Below are 12,089 nucleotides of genomic sequence, written 5' to 3'. Positions count from 1 at the left end.
ATGTCAGAAATAAATTGAATTAGCAAAAGGATGAACGCATATATAACGTGCATAATATTGCATTAACAAATCTTAGACTTTTCTCGTTTCTTGGTCCATAGGAAATGCAAAAATAAAGAACATAGTGTTGACTGAGACTATATTTCCCACAATAATAAGTTTTGTTGGCTTAATAAATTGACTTTGAAGATGAACATGCTTAGAAGTAATTAAAGACATATCTAGCTAAAAAGAAAAACAAATTTTTTTCGCAATTTTCATGAGACACACGATTAGAAAGAAAAAAACACAAGATCAATACAAATGTTTAGTTAAAATAGTTTTCAACATTTGATTACTCACAAGGATTTGGGCAACGAAAGGAGGAAGATGTAGCGGCCGAGTCATGTAGTAGATTACGCGGTAGACAAAGTTAGCGACTAATAGTTGTTTTATAAAGAAAGGAAATGCGGCATGGATCGGTTTTGCACTCTCCCATCCATTATGGTGTTCTTCTGCTATCAAATCCGTGTGGCTATAACATAATACTTTAACGTACCGGGACGAACTGAGATTATAATAGGATGAATTTGATTCCAGAGCCATAGGATTTTTGGGCTCGGCCACCTTTTGGAATAGAGAGGTAAACGTGATCCTCTAAGATCACCAAAAGTTTTGGCCGGCCTTTCCCTGAACAAAATGTTCTGTGTTCGTGATGTGTTAGATTTTATTTCATTAATATAGGTGAGAGCTCCAACCTGTTTTTTTTCTTTATGTTCCTGTAATGGCTAATTATAGATTTTTATGTTTTGATGTCAAAGAGGTGACTACTACTCATGTTAGCTGTTTTTGTTTTCTCTTTGAGATTAGTTAAATTCTGTTACTTTTCTAGTTTTTTTTTTTTTTTTGAAAAAAAAAGGGTTAAACCCGGGTCTATTAAAGACACAGACCTAACTTCCGGGTGGGAGGTGCAACCCACGGATGGATCTTCTCCCGGGTATTCAAATGGACCGTAAGCATGGGCCCATATCCGCGTGGCCACATGTGGAGCTAATAATTTCGCACTAGAGGAGAGTCGATCCCTAGCCTGGAGCAATAGGGCAACTCCTCTTCTAGTGAAAACCACTAGGCTACCACGATGCGGTTTAGTTTGTTTTTTAAAGGGCAATTTCATGATTATCCCTGCAAGTAAATAATAATGATAAGTCTTTTTGGGCTATGGTTTTCTTTCTTAGTCTTTGCCTATTTGATTGCTGAAAAACAAAATCAACAATTAAATGAATACAATAAAAGTATTAAATATTTGTTGAAATGCACGTAGATAAATTTGTGTAGATAATATTCAACATGTTGAGCCCGAAAAAGAAGAAAAAGACAATGACAAGTGGTAAGTTATCATTGGCCATACAAAACGATGATATTTTTTAGAGTATTTAGGCTATGGATACACCGAAATACCTGAAACTAAGTAAATGTCTTTTCACTGTATGTTATACTGTGTACATTTTATATTCCAACTTCGCACCTAATAATCTATAAACTATTCTAAATCATGTATTTTGGGGAAAATCTAAGTTTCAGATTCTTTTGCCTAAGTGAACATGCTTAAAGGATGACTCAGTACTCTATAGACTCGACTAGTGAGCCTAAGCTAAACGTGTGGACAAGAGACTGAGTTGATAGCAATTCAAATTTTCTGCATAATCTCCTTCTATCCGTAAGATCTCATTATCTTATTCCTATTTTTTTTGTATGATTATTTCCTAATCTCCCGCTTCTTTGTTAAATCACTCCCTTTTGCTCTGCCTTGTGGTCTTAGATGGAGGATATCATCAGGTGTCTGGCAAACGCGCAAACCTTACCACAAACCCAAGAGGATCAAAACTATTCTCGATGCGCTTGAGTCTGAAGAGATCGAGTTTCTGAAAAATTAGCCTTTTGGGAAAATTATTTCTCTTGATGAAAACCCATCATTCTCAGGGAGCTTTTGTCAGTTCGTGATTGTTTGGATGCTGAGAGTGAATCCAGGACATGCGAGGGAGACGAAGAGCATGTACATTAGTAGATGTTATTGTGATTTATTTTGGTGTAACGTACATGCTTATCTTGTATACCATCACTCTGTGTAAAGATATCAAGATTCTCAAGTTACCCCAGACGCATAATACAAAGACGGACAATATTGCATGCAGTGTGAGGAAACAACAGTCTTTTATCGCTCATATGGATTTGAAATTTACCAATTTGGTTCGCAGAATCTTAGTTATGTGTATGTTGCTGACAAAAAAAGAAAATCCTAAAGTGATTCTGTTTTCATATGTGAGTAGATCTATAGTTAATTAAGTTTAGGATTGTAAGAAAAGTTATGGATTGTTGATATTAATAAGTTAAAATAATAATCTGTCGTTTTTCTTCGTCTGAATTAGTTTTGATGATTGATCTTCACTAATCATCTAGTTAATAATTTTAGGTTGTTTAATGTTCTAAAGTGTGTGAGCAAATGTAAGAAAAGAATTCAAAGCATTTTAGGTAGCGAGAGTTGACGTTAAAGTGTTTTGTAAACCTATCAAGCTAACTTTTAAATGCATGTTTACATTGTCAAATTCAGATGGAGCTATAGTCTTCGTATTGAAAATATCAATTAGCACTTTGGTAAAATGATAACCTAGTTAAGAAATTTGAGTTCGATAACGATGTTTATTGTATTCTTTGTCTAGCAATTATTTTCGTTATTTCTGTTTTCTAAGAATTGCCTAGACCTAAAAATTCCAATTCATAAGTTCACCTCACATTTACATTCTGTCATTTGCTTTCTTACTTTCTTACTTTCAAAACAACAAAAAAACCACATTCATTTTACTTCAACTATACTTTCCAAGAATTATAGTGTGACATTGGTCTATGAGTATTCAATCCATAAAATACTACTTCGTACGCTTAAAATAGTTGTATAGGGTTAAAACCTGATCGTATCATATGAAACAAAAAAAAAACTCTTGTCATTTGCGCATTCCCATTTGATACTGTTCATCTCCATCATCCTCTTCCTCATGAGAATTCATTTTCGCTTCATTAGCGGTTTTCGCTCCACCTTTAACGTGTTCTTGATGGTTTTCTGAGGTTCGTCTATTGGCGGCTGAGTATTGTTGAATCACAAGAACCGAAGCATGCAATGTGAAGTTTAATGAAGCTAATGTATCGCCTATAGTACCCAAGTCCGAATTACTACTCCAATCTGTCAAACCCGCAGTTACAGGTGTTTCTACTTTGTACCCTCTTCCCACAATGTAAAGATCGTAAGAATGGTTATCTTCCATTTCTCTAATCGCTTCGATCACTTCTTGACCATCGTTAACCACTTTCTCTATACAAGTGACCGAAGAATCATTCATAGTCTTGAAGTTAAACTCGTAAATGCACTCTTCGTCCACTTGTGCCTCCTTTGCATACTCAACGCTTAATTTTCCGGCCGAGACTAAAGCGTCTCTGCCCGGGACAAATCTCACAACCGTGAGTTTAACCATTTCTTGTCCCACCATCCTCCAAGCATAAGCCAAAGCCTCTCTATCGTCCCGGCCTCCGATGAATAACATTGCAATTTCTTTCTTTGTGATCTCGGCATTGAACGAGGAAGCTTCAGATCGAACAGTCGTCATGCCACGGTCGACCAATACCCCGACCGAACAAGGCGCGTTTCTCAAAACGTTTTGGTTGACTCCCTCGTGCCCATAGTTTCCTTCGCCTAACCGACCGTCCGGCGTCATATTCTTATGGTAAGGCAATAAGATGAGGCTGACTTGTTTATCCTGGGCCAAAGTACAAATATCCTCATGCATCGTCGCGTATGGTGAAACCGCGGTGAGTGTCTGAACCGACACTGCGTCGCTGTTCACTTCCATGCCTTCGAACAACTCAGCGATCTGTTCGGATTCCGCTCTGACTCGGTCCGAAAAGTTAACTTTAGGTTTGGACTCGTCGTGCATTATGAGCAACGAAGCCTCAGTGCGACCGGTTAGCTCAACTAAGTGTATTGCATAGATGTTGAGAGGAGATTTCTTGGTCGGGTTAGAAATATGTAGTAGATTGGTTATGCCGGGAACGTTACCGAGGACATGGACACAGGTTAACACACGAAACTCTTCTTCTCCTTTGAGTTTTTGAACAGTTCGGTATTTATAGAAAGTCAATTTCTTATTTGGTGTGTAAGTAAAGGTTAAAAGTGGCTGCACCACTATTGACATCACCAGGAACGCAAACGTCATATGAGTGTACAATATTACGTCCAACACCTTGCTGTCACGTCCTGCATTGAGTATGACTAAAGCCATAGTTCCTTTGGTGTTCATAAGGGCACCAACAGCAAAACCATCACGCAAGGGCATGCCCAAGAAGAGGGAGCAAATGACGGTAGAAAAAATCTTCACCATAAAGCACGAAGAAATCACAAACACCAACACTCCAACGGTCGTGTTCTGTAGCAAGTAGTCAAGATCGACTCTAAACCCGCAAATGACGTAGAAAAGAGGCATTAGAAAGCCCGAGAGGAAATCGTGGAGCTTCTCTTCGATCATGTTTCGGATGATGTGGTCGTGAGGGATCGAGAGACCGAACAGGAAAGCTCCAGTTATCGAGTTGACCCCAAATGCGTCGGTGATTAAGGCGCAGAAAACGACACCTACGAGGGTGAACCAAACGTGATTTTCTCCAACGTGGCCTCCTTTGACCGTGTTGGCGAAGGCCCAAACGATTCCAGGATGAATCACGTAGATGCAGAAGAAGGCAAAAGCGATGGTTGATACTAACGCGCATGGCATCAGATCGTTCCAAACACCTGCATTTTTCATTTTTGAAATCACATTTAGTTAGTACTAATGTCATGGGTTGAGGAGCCTGCTCCAAGGTGCAGGACCGGTCGGTGAAATAAAAAATGACTAGAGACAAAATAAAATTTGGGCTTTATTAATTTGTGGTGTGAACCAAATGATAAGTGTGCGTGTGTGAGTTCTAAACAGCTGGTTCTAAACTAACACAAATGTTTTGGCTTATAGGTTTATTAATTTAGATTATTTTCTTCAATTGTTACTAAGAAACATTCTAGTATTTGATATTTAGTCATTTTCAAATCATATTACCTTGTTTGTTAAAACATGCGTTTCCGAAAACGAGGAGAACCCAAGTACACAAATCCGTAATAATGGATGCACTCATGGCCGTGTGTCCCATATCAGAACGCAAGAGCTTGAGATCCGCAAGAATCCTCGCAAGGTCAGGGAAATTCGTACAACTCAACGCAACCGACCAGTAGAGACAACCTGCGAGGATCGTGTCGGGGTCTCCATTACCGGGAAAGTAATACAAGCCAGAACCGGCCAATAAAGCCACAACAACGCCAACGATGGCTATGACCATTGGCTTGACTTGCTTGATTCTTATCATCCTCAAATCCATACCGAGACCGAGGAGGAACATGTTGTAGACGAGAGCTAAGTTTGCGAATGTCTCCATAAACATTGTGTATCTATAAGGAAATAATTTTTCGAGGACAATACTGTTTCTACCAAGCACAGTCGGGCTGAACAGTAATCCGCACTGCAAAGTATGAACAATAAATACAAACACTACAAATGATAGGAAATAACATAAGACTAATTTGAATTAGCAAAAAGATATCACATATATAATGTGCATAATACTGCAAATGAACAAATCTTTTTTCTCATTTCTTGTTCTAAAGAAAATCTTTTGAGGAAAAAAATCCAAACACAAAGCAACAAACTGTTTTTATTTTTTTTAAACAATGAAGTTAACGGAATGCAAACCAAAATCTAAATCTCTAATGTCATCGTTTTCCAAACAAGACAATGTTGATTAAGATTATTTTTCCCCACAATTAATAATATGTTTTGTTGGCTTACATTTTTTTACCAGGAATTTGAAGATGAACATGCTTAGGACATAGCTATAGCTAATAAAGAAGAAAAACAGTTTTGCAATAGTCAATGATACCACACGTTTTAGAAGGAAAAAAAAACTATGCAAGATCAATACTAATCTTTAGTTAAATTAGTTTGCGACATTTGATTACTCACAAGGATTTGAGCGACGAAAGGAGGAAGATGTAGCGGCCGAGTCAGAGAATACATTAAGCCGTAGGTCAAATTAGAGATGAGTAGTTGCATTACAAAGAAAGGAAGCGCCGTTTCAATCGACTTTGCGCTCTGCCATCCACTATAATCTCCGACTAGGGTCTCATTCGTTTGGTTATAACATACTATATTACCGTACCGAGACGTACTGAGAGAATAGGTTATATTTGGTTCGTCACTCGTAGGGGGCTCGGCCATCTTTTGGAATCCAGAGGTAAACGTGATCCTCTAAGATCACCAAAGGTTTTGGCCGGCGTTTCCCTTAACAAAATGTTGTGTTCATCGTGTGTTTGATTTCATTGCATTAATAGGTTAGCGCTACAGCCTGTTTCCTTCTTCATTTTCTTCTTCTTTTCTTGCAATGGCTAATTATAGTACTTTTATGTTTTGATGTCAGAGAGGTGACTACTAGTCATTTTGGCTGTTTTTATTTTCTCTTTTGAGACTGAAATTAGTCACAAATTCTATTTCTTATTTTTTTCTAGATTGTTTTATCCTTTTTAAGGAGTGGTTAAATTTGATGTTTTCCTTGCTTTCAAATAAAAGAATTACATGAATATTTGTATAATTGATAGATGAACAATATGATATTACAGTTTATATAATACATTTGGAAAAGTTCAATAATATGCCTCAACTTAGGATACCGACCTCAGCAGCCACTGGCCTCTACGGCAAGCAAGGGTTATCCACCTGCCATTGCCTCCACACACATAAATATAAAGTAAATGATAGGTGGAGAAACTTCGCTGGCCGGTGAGGCCGGTGTATGAAGCTGGGCCATTTGAAAATGCTCATGGGAGGTTGTTTCCCTGCCTCATCAAGAGGTGAGTTTAAATACACAAAAAAACTCCAAATTTAAAATTGAGGTACTACGATGATGAGATACACATTGTTCTCCATTTTTCTGTTTAGGGTAAACAGCTCACTGCTCTTGCTGTGGCAAAGGAAAACTTAATTGACATTGTTTGTCCATCTCAACATGTGTTGACTCAGTTTTTATTATTTCTAGTGTGAAGAACATGAAGGCAGTCATGAACAGCTAAAAAATCTGAGGGAGATTCTCAACGGCTGCTTATAGAAAAGACAAAAACGTTTCTTTGTCTAGATAGCTAAGCTTATTGTATCAGATTAGTGATTAATGTTTAATAAAACAAGATTAAAATCCATTTTAAGTATATATCTTCATCACAAGCTTCTGCCAAGCGAACACTATAGTGTTCTGATTATTTCATACCAGGGAATGTAAACATACATATTTAGAAGCAAACTACATATCGTAGAGAGACACTAGCTAGTGCTTGATCTGGGACAGCATAGTCTTGACATCTCTGCTGTTCGGCCTCTGTTTCGGATCATCCAAAGTACAGTAACAAGCAATCTTCAGAACAAGAAGCATCTGTTCATCGAACCCTTGTTCCATCAGCTTCGGATCAATCGCTAGGCTTGGATTCTCCGATGTTAGTACCTTCCTCATCCACTTGATAAGACTCATCTCATCAGTATGCTGGAAAAACTCATCAGAAGGAAGCTTCCCAATCACCAGCACTCCGAGAATCACCCCAAAGCTATAGATGTCACACTTGTCCGTAAACTTGAGAGTTTGATGATACTCTGGTGCTATGTATCCCACGGTACCTGAAAGCTTAGAGGTTGTAATGTGCGTGACTGCATCAGGCATGGCCTTGGCCAACCCGAAATCCGCGATTCTAGCCTCCATATCGTCGTCAAGAAGAACGTTAGCCGGCTTCAAGTCTCGGTGGATGATTCTAGGGTTACTCTCCATGTGAAGATACTCAAGCCCCGCAGCTATACCTAAAGCAAGCTTGTGCCTTGCTGGCCAAGTCAGCTCTTTGTTTCCAGCTGAAACCTCGGTTAGTATATCTTGCAAGCTCCCGTTCTTCATGTACTCGTAGACAAGGAAGTGACACTCGGGTCTCGGGACGTGTGCTAGCAACGGGAGAAGATTCCGGTGCCGGATTTGACCCACCGTGTTGATCTCTGACCTGATTTGCCTCAGGTACTTGTTCAGAAACCTGGACTCTTCGTCTACGAGTTCGGTGGCGTCTTTAGAGGGCTGTGTCACTCTCTTGACGGCTATGATCTTCCCGTTGCTTCCGGGTAGTTCGGCTTTGAAAACTTCTCCGCAGCCTCCTTTGCCAATGAGCTCAAGAGAGGCTAGTGATTCTTCGTTCTCCAAGAAAGCTAAGTCTTCAGCTCTTTTGATCAAAGGGCTGAAGATAGAAGGACCTGAGGGTTTCTCTGGTCCTCTTATTGCTTTGAGAATCAATCTGAAGATCACCGAGAAGACTACTCCGGAGAGGATTCCGCCTATGCCTCCAACTACGAACCCTAAGATCCATGCAACCACTTTCTTCTTTTTGTTCTTTTTCTTCTTCTTTTTCTTGTCTTTTGGAGGTGACGCTGTCGCTTTTGTTGTGGTGGTGGTGTTGTTGGGTTTCTTCGTTGAGTTTGTAGATGGAGTTTCAGCAAGAATGTGTCTTGTTTGGTATGGAGATATCTTGATTTTACTCATAACCGGAACCGGACCTTCCAATAACCGGTTTTCTGAGAAATCAAAGAACCGGAGATTTTGGAAGGGCACAACTGGCTCCGGTATCTTGCCTGAGAAGAGATTGTTTGCAACGGAGAGACTCTCGAGATTCGGTAGATTCTTCAAGAAGTTCAAGTTCCCAGAGAATTTATTCGAAGAAAGATTTATAATTCGAAGATTGATCAGACGAGAGAAGTTTGCCGGAATCTGACCGGACAATCTGTTGTTTCGTACATCAAGTACTTCGAGTTTCTTGCAGTGTAAGACATCAAGTGGAAGACCACCGACCAGCTTGTTGTTAGACAAAGTGAGTTCTTTGAGCTCCGACAACATTCCGATGACCGGTGAAATGGTTCCCGCCAAGCTCTGGGATCGGTATACGAGCCTCGTGACGCGGAGAACGTATCCTCCGGTGGCGTCGGAGTGGCGTCTCTCGCATGAAACTCCTCCGCGACCGCAAGGGTTAGCATCACTGGAAGAGGGAGAAGAGCGTTGACCGTTGACTCCGAGCTCTGTTTCTATGACTTGAAGAGCTTTGAGATCTGAGGAATCGATCTCCACGGAGGAGACGAAAGGAGAGGCAAGAAGAAGAAGGGAGAGGATGGCGAGGATGAGAGGCCGGAGAAAGAGATTGGCGTTTCCGGTGGGAACAGCCATGTTAATCATTTCTGTTAAGAGAGTTTCCTCTTGTGGGTGCTTGTCGGAACTTACTTTGTTTATTTATGGTCAGCAACTACCACTAATCTTATAGAAAAGTCTTTACGTGTTTTACGGTTTTCTTTTTCCTAATAGAATTAATCAATACTTTGAAAATTGGTCCAAAGATATTTTATCATTTTACAAATAGAATTGCTAAATTTAATTTAATATCTTCAAAATATATAAAACATGTATACGAAAAAATGGATATTTTCTAAGAAGTGTATGATTGAGTGTTTATTTCCTGGAAATAATAGTATGGGCAAATAACTGTTTAGAAAATGTGAACGTAGCGAGTCTGTTATTGACTAGAGAGTTGATAAGTCAAAGTCTAATCTGCGGCGGGTTCCACAGGGGGGCCACCCTTTTCTACACGTTAGAACTTAATTGTTATGTTCCACACATTTTCTTGTTTTTTTAGTCACCCTCTTTAGCGTTTTACGTCGATAAGTTCGTTGTCTTTATTTAGATTCTGAACGGTGACTCGGTGAGTGTGTAAATAAGTAGTGTGAAAGAGACATCGGAAGATAATGATAAAACGACGTGAAGATATGTAAAGCAAGTATTGTATGAAACAAATCTATATGGTACTCTTTGCTTGTTTTCGGAATCGAGAAAAGAAATAGCATGTAAAAATTGGTAATGCAAACCAAACGCTGATAGACCAGTAATAATCTAATAGTAAGGTAGTGATAGGTAACCGTGGTGCGGAAATGCTTAATTGAGCAAGTGTCACCAATTATATGCATATCACTTGAAAAGCGCAGTGTACGGAAAAAAAAAACAAAAAGTAATTCTTTTAAAAACGCATTACGTAGTTCTTTTTTTTTTTCACTAAGCCCAAAGGGCTTGTTTTACATGGTTTGAGAGACATTACAAATAGGATCCATTAACGTAGTTCAGTAGCCAAAATAGCTGTGGTTTTACAAAAAACCGCACTTAACTGTGTAAAATGATTTTTAATAAATATTTTCTTTTTGAAAATTCAACACCATTATTTATTCACGTGCTACAATAGTTTCTTTTTATCAAAACTGAATCAAATTTGATGTTCTCCTTGCTTTCAAATAAAAGAGTTACATGAATATTAGTATTTTGATAGATGAACAGATATTACAGTTGTTATAATATATTTGGAAAAACTTAATAATATGCTCAACTTAGGATACCGACCTCATCAGCCACTGGCTTCTACAGCAAGCAAGGGTTATTCACCTTCCATTGCCTCCACACACATAATAAAGTAAATGAACTGACCGGTGAGGCTGGTGTAAGAAACTGGGCCATTTGAAAATGCTCATGGGAGTACGCCTTATTATCCGAGATCCGGATTCGATCCGAGATCCGCTCTGAAAATAGGATATCTGGAGTGCCCGGATCCGAATCCAGATAGTAAAATCTTGGATCCGTTCAAACCGAATCCGAATCCGGATATCTTAGTTTTTAGGTCCGGATATCCAGATTCGGATCCGTATTTTAAAAACACATTAAATTTTAAAATTTCATTAATATTTATATTTAATATATTAATATTTATACATGAATTAATCTTATAATATTATATTTTACTTTTTACAATATTATAGACATATATAAATATTTAATTTATGTATTATATTAAAAAAATATTATTTTTAAAAAAATATTATTTTTAATTATTTTTACGGATCCGAATCCGGATCCAGATATCCGCGGGTAATAAAATATCAGGACGGATATCCGAAATCCAGATAAAATTCGGATCCGGGTACCCTGAATTTCTCGGATATCCGGATTCGTCTCAGGCCTACATGGGAGGTCGTTTGCCTGTCTCATCAAGAGGTGAGTTTAAATACACAAAAACTCCAAATTTAAAATTGAGGTACTATGATGATGAGATACACATTGTTCTCTATTTTTCTGTTAAGGCTAAACAACTCACTACTCTTGCTGTGTCAAAGGAAAACTTAAGAGACAATTAGAGAAATACTCTTAGAAAGAGATGAAATCAGTGAAAACTACACAAGACAAGACATAAATGCATAAGGAAATACCATTTGACGCGCAAGAGGACGATATTACCCCTAATCCATCGTACAAGGAGCCAGTTGGTGTGTTACGTCAGGGGACAAAGGTCTGAAAAGTAGCTTACAGCTTAGCTGAGGTTTGCAGATGAAAGTTGCTAGCCATATGTTTTTTCAATATATACAACCATATTATTTTTAAAAAAATTAAAGGCCATGGAGGAAAAGTAATGGAGAGAAATTCATAACAGTATGACTAACAATATAATTAACAATATGAAAGTTATTAGGATAAATTATATCTTTCCAAGACAACCATAGAAAAATAATAAACAATACGACTAACTCATCTCCATATGATGTTTACAGTCCTACTATTAGATGTTATAAATTATATCATCGTCTAAATTTGCTAATTAACTATAACATTAGTATGTAAGAGTTTTGTAATAAGCACATCCATCAATGTTAACTGATAAGAAAAATGTTAGACGAAAACTTTATAGTTAACCATAATACATATTGTTAAACGAGAAAACGAAAAAAGGAAGGACAACATTTTATAGTTAACGACAATCTATAATGTATGACTCTGAAGCATCTGTTGAGTCCGTCCTGGTTACAAAACTATCTACCAGAAGCTGAAGGCAAGTTCCCCATATCATCAACGCAATCATCTTCTACCTGGTTCTCCCACCCATAATCGTG

General features: G+C 38.2%; 2 protein-coding genes across 2 annotated transcripts; both read right to left on the bottom strand.

The window, feature by feature from the left end:
• Window positions 1-2,321: 2,321 nt before the first annotated feature.
• Window positions 2,322-6,859, bottom strand: LOC106400464 (cation/H(+) antiporter 21). Its single transcript, XM_013840822.3, has 3 exons — window positions 6,069-6,859; window positions 5,112-5,568; window positions 2,322-4,810 (listed from the first exon to the last, which is right to left on the bottom strand). The coding sequence occupies exons 1-3, from the start codon at window positions 6,321-6,323 to the stop codon at window positions 2,979-2,981; spliced, it is 2,544 nt and encodes an 847-aa protein (XP_013696276.1). The 5' UTR covers window positions 6,324-6,859; the 3' UTR covers window positions 2,322-2,978.
• Window positions 6,860-7,263: 404 nt separating this feature from the next.
• Window positions 7,264-9,479, bottom strand: LOC106401121 (leucine-rich repeat receptor-like serine/threonine/tyrosine-protein kinase SOBIR1). The gene has a single exon (XM_013841566.3). The coding sequence runs from the start codon at window positions 9,343-9,345 to the stop codon at window positions 7,420-7,422; it is 1,926 nt and encodes a 641-aa protein (XP_013697020.1). The 5' UTR covers window positions 9,346-9,479; the 3' UTR covers window positions 7,264-7,419.
• Between the last annotated feature and the right edge of the window lie 2,610 nt (window positions 9,480-12,089).

The sequence above is a fragment of the Brassica napus genome, chromosome C4 (assembly GCF_020379485.1).
Source record: "Brassica napus cultivar Da-Ae chromosome C4, Da-Ae, whole genome shotgun sequence".
In the NCBI taxonomy this organism is placed as follows: Eukaryota; Viridiplantae; Streptophyta; class Magnoliopsida; order Brassicales; family Brassicaceae; genus Brassica; species Brassica napus.
The sequence above is the reverse complement of the archived record's forward strand: the minus strand, read 5'-3'. Positions and strand labels throughout refer to the sequence as shown.

Bases quoted from the DNA above. Each gene is read 5' to 3' on its own strand.
- LOC106400464 (XM_013840822.3), bottom strand. From the start codon at position 6,323: ATGGCCGAGCCCCCTACGAGTGACGAACCAAATATAACCTATTCTCTC. The intron at 5,569-6,068 runs GTGAGTAATCAA...CATACTTTGCAG, and splicing joins CTTTCGTCGCTCAAATCCTT to TGCGGATTACTGTTCAGCCC. The intron at 4,811-5,111 runs GTAATATGATTT...TGAAAAATGCAG, and splicing joins CGCATGTTTTAACAAACAAG to GTGTTTGGAACGATCTGATG.
- LOC106401121 (XM_013841566.3), bottom strand. From the start codon at position 9,345: ATGATTAACATGGCTGTTCCCACCGGAAACGCCAATCTCTTTCTCCGG.